General features: G+C 53.4%; 1 protein-coding gene across 1 annotated transcript in view; it reads left to right on the top strand.

Annotated features, from left to right (window-relative positions):
• Window positions 1-314: 314 nt before the first annotated feature.
• KCNT1 (potassium sodium-activated channel subfamily T member 1) overlaps window positions 315-6,000 on the top strand; it is a 63,749-nt gene continuing 58,063 nt past the window's right edge. Inside the window, exon 1 of the mRNA XM_030461435.1 lies at window positions 315-460. Coding sequence (XP_030317295.1) covers window positions 315-460 — 146 coding nt within the window. The remainder of the gene's footprint in view (window positions 461-6,000) is intronic.

Raw genomic sequence — 6,000 nt, 5'->3', positions numbered from 1 at the left:
GGCTCCCGCCCAGGGGTCGGGGGGGAGGGTGGGGAGGGTGCGGGGATCGCTGCCGCTCCTCCGGTGCGCGTAGAGCGGGACCCCCCCCACCCCCTCCTCTTCCTCCGCCTCCTCCTCCCGCAACTTCCCGGCACCTGTTGCTCTCCCGCCGCCGCCGCGTCGTCCCCGGGATGCGGAGCCCCCGGGCCGTGCCGTAATGGGCCGCCGGCAGCGGGACGGCGGCGGTGGCTGTGCCCGTGCCCGCGGCTGCGGCAGCGCGGGGCGCCCATGCTCGGCTCCGCCTCGCCCCTCCGGGCCCCGGCACCGCTCCGGTGATGCCGTTCTCCGGAGAGGAGCGGAGGCTGCAGGGGATCTACAGGGCGGCGGGACCGGCGGATGGCAGGGCGACCGACGGGGCGGCTGCCTGCACCGAGGGCTACACCAACCGCTCCTTCGTGTACGACGATGGCAGCGCCCACAGGTACCCGCCGGGGGTCTGGGGTTTGGGGAGGGTGGGGGGCTGCCTGTGACCCCCTTATGGGGACCCGCGGGGTTGGGGGTGACCGTGGAGCCGCCGTGAAGAGCCGAGGGCGGACCCTTCCCTTCTAGGGTGAGGGGGTCGGGGAGAGCAGACCCGAACCCGGCAGGACTCTCGCCCCGCTTTGCCCCCACCTTTTCTGTACCCCGAGCCTGGGACAAAGTTTCGGCGACACTTCAGACCTGGCTGGGTCCTCGGGGCAACGTCGCCTTGAGAACGGAGTAGTGAGAGGGGGTCTGGGGCTGCTCGGGGGTCTCGAATGCTTCCCGGTCGTGTCCTTCATGGGAAAAGGGTCGTGCTGCCCCTCGGTTGTGCCCGGCCGAAAAAAAATAAAACAAAACCCTAAAAAACAATCAAATTTCGACAGGTTTGGGCTGGTTTTGGACCAAAGCTATCATGTCCAGTACGAGGGAGGGGATGTGGGGTAGTGAAGAGCTGAAGGGGACCTCAGGGACCCAATGCCAACTTCCCTCTTGTGCCGAGGCAGCAGCAGACATCTGTACCTCTGCTTGTTGCTGTTGCACCTCAGTGCTTGTTGCTGAAGCATCACAGCTTTTGCCTTGATCTGATCCTATTTACTCGTGTGGCTCTTCTGACTGTTGCACTTGCCAAATGTCAGCTTAACTGAGCAAATAAAGTGTGTGTATCAATTAATTCTTGGCAGATAAGGACCTTGGCTGGGTTTGTGCCCTGGGATGGTCAGCTGAGGTCTTTTATGTTGCCACCTCCTCACTATGAGTTAGGGAAACCATCTTTTTGTGTTCCTAAAAGCCTAGATGGAAAAAGAAGAAACAGTCTACACAGTGAACTCTTTAACTCACAGTGCATTGCTACTGACTGGGTAACTGGTAAAATCCTTGAATATTTGTTCTTGGGATTAAGTCCTTCATCGTGTCCCCCTGCTGTCCCCTATCAATGACACGGTGTCTGAACTGGGACCTGGGACCACCTAGTTCCTGAGAACAGTGTTGAGTTGTCTTGGCTATGCCAGGGTGGCTGCGGAGCCATGAGGCCTTCACCAGAGCAGATGTCCTCATTTTGCAGCTGTACCTGGTGTGTTTGCAGAAAGGAGTCCTTGAGGAGGTTACCAAACGCAGCTGTGTTGGGGGGAGCGGAGATCAGGCTGGAGGCAGCACCTTGCAGAGGGTTTGGGCTCCATCCTTAGGGGCAAAGGAGGAGCTGCCCAGCTCAGACAAATTGCTGCTTGGTACTTACACTCCAGTACTGCTCAGGGTCATTTATTCTTCTCTAATCACAACAACAAAATTCTTGTCCAAAGGTCTTCCCTTCCGTCTCTTTCCATCTGGGTAGAAATGACTTGTTTTCTAATTATTATTATAGAGCTCAATGTGTTTCTAACCCCCCTTGGCTCTGCAGAGGTTGAAAAGCCATTGCTTTCCCTGGCTTGTCTTGCCTGCCTCTGCCTTCAGCCCCTCTGCTGCCCTTCCAGAGCTATTCAACAAGCTTGTTGGAGCCCTCAGGACTTGGCAGCTCTGCCCATCACTGCCTGTTTCCCTAGCTCAGAGGATCTCTAATGTTCTTTTTCAGTGCTGTTCAGCTGAAAAAGCAGAAAATGATTGTTGTAAAATGGCTAAAGAGAAAGGCAGGCGTAGGCAGAGTGATGAACACCATCCCCTCCATTAGATGACCCCAGGGGCCGTGCTGGTTGTTTGGTTTCCTCATCTGCAGCTTGAACTGGGGGTGTGGGTCCTCTTTCAGGGGATGGACACCCACCTTTCACAACCTGCTGTCTGCCTGGCATGGGAGAATCTTTCCTCCCTTCCCCTGGCTTTACCCTGCTCCTGTGGAAAGGACCATGGAGGCAGCACCCAGCCCGTGTCTGACGTGGGGTTTGTGTCTGATGGGTGCACAGTGCCTGGGCCAGACAGGAGCTCAGGAGCCCTACACAAGGCTTGTCCTCCCTCTGTGCTTCCAGGCATGTCGTCCTAGCTTTGGGTGTGATGGCAGAGAAGCAGACCTGTCCCTGAAGGTGTGTGCAAAGGGTGTGAGAGCTTCTGAGCAGCAACGATGGGTAACGTGGTCACTGTACCCTCTGCTGAATGCTCCAGGGACTTCAGCTGGGCTGGATCCCTTGCAGCAAATGGAAGCCTCAGTTTTCCCCTTGATGAGCAAATCCAGAGGTGACTTAAAAGCTACTGAAAGAGAAATACCACCATCTGGGTTGCCTGAGTGTGCTTCCTCCTGGTGGACAGGGGTCCTGAGAGTCCCTTTAGTTGGAAAACAAGAGGTTAACTGTAAAAGCACTTGGAAGTGTTTGGAGAGCAAATACACACTTCTGGCACCCAGAGGGCACAAATAGCCTAAATTTTACTTTCCTACCTCCTGGGAAATCTGGGTAAATGTTTGTAGAAGGAGCTAGTTGGTCATTTAGGGGAATGCAGGATTTCCTCCAGGCAGCAGCTCTGCTTCCTCTGCCTTGCCCATGTAAGGGCACTCTGGGGAGAAGCAGTGATGGATGAGCAGCCATATGGAAGGGCTCATGCAAAAATATCCTACACAAGTGAGGAGGCCTGCTGGAGAAGCAAGGACATGCAAGAGGAGACTTCTTTTTTCCATCCCCTGTCTCCTGCTGCTATGGCTTCTTCACGAAGAAAACAGTGGAGGAAGGTGACCTGCCCAGTGACCCCTGGAGAAACTGCTTAGGAAGATCATGTCTTTGCATTAGAGGTATGTGGCTTTTTTTCATGTCTGGTTTTAATGTCTCTTCCAGGAGATCTTGCCTGTCTGCCCTGCTCTGTGTAGGTTCAGTGCTGCTGTTTATACTTGGAGTCAACAGGAGAGTGGGGTGGGTTTGTGTTCCTCGCCATGGATTTGGGAGCAGAACGTGGAGGGGAAGGTGGGTCCAGCTGGAGGGGCTGCTCCAGTGCAAGTGCTTGAGCAGCTGGGGCTGGAGAGCAGCAACCAGAGAGCTCTGGGCACTGTGAGCACAAGGATCTGGATGTGCTGATGGAGTGGAAGCTGGAGAGGCCTGGGCTTGATAGGAGCTGGGCTGTGGTGGGCTCTGTCCTCAGGCCCCTGGCTGGGCAGGTTGCACTTTTCTGCCCTAGATATCACAGCAAGATTTGGAGCATGGGCAGCAAAGTAGGGAATATCTACAGGTACCTTCTGCTGCTCTGGTGGAAGCCTCTGTGTCCAGATGTTTGCCTCCTGTCCTCACTGAACTCGAGGTGATGGGTGAGTCCCTGGGCTGGGTTTCTATGAGAGAGCCTGGGAAAGCTGATCTGAATCTGTGAGAGATGGGTATTGAAAGAAAAAAAAAATTATTAAACTGAATCTTGCTTAGTGGAAACACTCATCCAGACTTGGGTTGACTCTCCCATGACTTCTCCTGGTACACTTCCAAGTTATCAGGTGGACTCTCTCAGTTGAGCCTGAGGATGGTTCCAGCAGCTGAGAGCCCATCATTGTCTTTGAAGTTTTCCATTTTCTGGCAATGAATGGGAAGATGCTGCTTTTGGCAGAGCTTGCACTGAACCAGACTCTGATCTCATTAATATCCAGTTCCTCCAGGCAAGATGACAAGCTTAGACATTTATCAGCTTCCCAAAAGTCAGCTTTATGGATTGCAACAACTGTTGCTTTGGCTGCTCGTGGGCAGTGTGGCAGAGCTGTTCCAGGAGACATTGCTATAGGGAGCCATAAAGCTCTGAATCAACCCCCCACATATTTCCAAAGTGTTTATGCAGCAGAGATAAGGAATTCTGCTCTTGTTTTCCTCGATGATCAGGAAAGGGAAGCCTGTGGCTCTGGCAGGGTTTGAAATCCAGGACTTGACGGGTCTGTCAGTGGGTTGTGCTGTGAAAACCACCACGGGAGAACACCTGGGGAGGTGGGAAGAGGTTTAGGAACCCCCCTGCTATTCCATTTAACAAAGGCCCTTGACACACTCAACATCCTCCTTGGAAACTGCTGTGGGGCTCTGGCATGGCCGCCTGTCACCCTTTGCTGGAGAACAGCAAAGTAGGTCATTGCCTGTGCTTAAGGCTCTTTCTGCTCTGCAAAAATATTTACAGCATCTATTTGAATCCTCCCAATCCTCCATCAGTGACCTCTTCCTGACCCCCATGCCTGGTTCCCAAGCGCTGCACGCGATTTGTTTTGGACCCTCTTCCTGTTTCTCTTGTGTCCACGCCAAACCTTGCTGGAGTGGGGAACATCTCATTCATCCTTCTGCAGGCCAAGAGCTAGCCTAGGGCTGAGCCCAGGTGTCAGACACTGGTGTCCTTTGACAGTGGCTGGTGACAAGGACAAAGGAGAGGGACTTCAGCATCCCTTCCCAGGGATCGGGATCCTGAGCTGGAGGTTGTACCTGGGGGTGTGCTTGGAAGTCATGGCTGGATCCCTCTCCCAGGGCTGGCCTGGTCCCTCTCAAACCTACCAGTGCTTTCTGCCTCTGCAAGAGGATAGGACTTCTCTGCTTCTGTCTGCTGACAACATTCTGTTTCTCCTCTGAGCTGCTGCCCTGGGATTTCCCTGGGTTCCTCCAGCTCCTGTGAAGTGCTCAGCTCCCCGCTTGCCTGCTCTGATTTCACCTGCCTTTCATCATGTCTATTTCCAGGCTAAAGGCTCCTCCTGATGGATTTAGTCTTGCACAAGCTGCTCTTTGTCCCTGTCACTCTCCCTGCTGCCTTGCTCTGTCTCTGAGGAGGGGAATAATCTCAGTTTGTAGTTCTGGGGTGGGTTCAGCTGTAGCCCAGCAGTCTCCTCTAACACCTGAACAGCTCTGACTTTGTGGTGTTATCTGCTGTGACTTTGGCTCACTTCTGAGTGCTAATTTGCAGACTTTTTCATGTCTATGTAAGACAGTGATTCCACACCCCCCCCAGTCCCTTTTGGATTAGTTGGCATTTATTGATGCTAATTTTCGTCTGACATTTTCTCATCGGGTTGCTCAGTGCTGCAAAATCCTCCTGCAGCTCTTTACAGGGAGGTTTAGGTTTGACCCTACTGGATAATTTGCAGTCATCACATCACTCCTAAATCCCTGGAACGGCAGAGAGCCTCATAGGACCCCCCAGGAGATGTTTGCTTCAGTGTTCCCCTTCTGTTTGTCTCCTGTCTTCTAATCCAGGAGACTTTTCCCCCTTGGTCCTGTCGCAGCCCAGGCTGGCAAGTTGACAAGCTTTTCCCTGGGGGGTTCTATCTCTGAGTCTTTTTACTCTTGAACAGTGTGAAAAGACTTTTCCTCCCCCCACGTCTCTCTTATTTTCTGCTTTCAGTACCAAGGGTCTGGAGCACAGAGAAGTTTCTCTTCCGTATTTCATCCTGAGCTCCTTCTGGCAGTTTGGAGCTGTGCAGAAGGGAGAAGTTTCCCAGAAGCTCATTAGCAAGAATTAGCACTTTCCCTGATCTTGCAGCTTTTATTACTTTTAATTTTTAATATAGATGAGATTGAAAAATCCTGGGCAGTGGCAGGAGAACTTGGGCTGAGGGGGAGGGAGGCAGCAGCAGGATGCTGTGTG

This window comes from Calypte anna, chromosome 17 (genome assembly GCF_003957555.1).
Source record: "Calypte anna isolate BGI_N300 chromosome 17, bCalAnn1_v1.p, whole genome shotgun sequence".
Classification (NCBI taxonomy): Eukaryota; Metazoa; Chordata; class Aves; order Apodiformes; family Trochilidae; genus Calypte; species Calypte anna.
The sequence above is the reverse complement of the archived record's forward strand: the minus strand, read 5'-3'. Positions and strand labels throughout refer to the sequence as shown.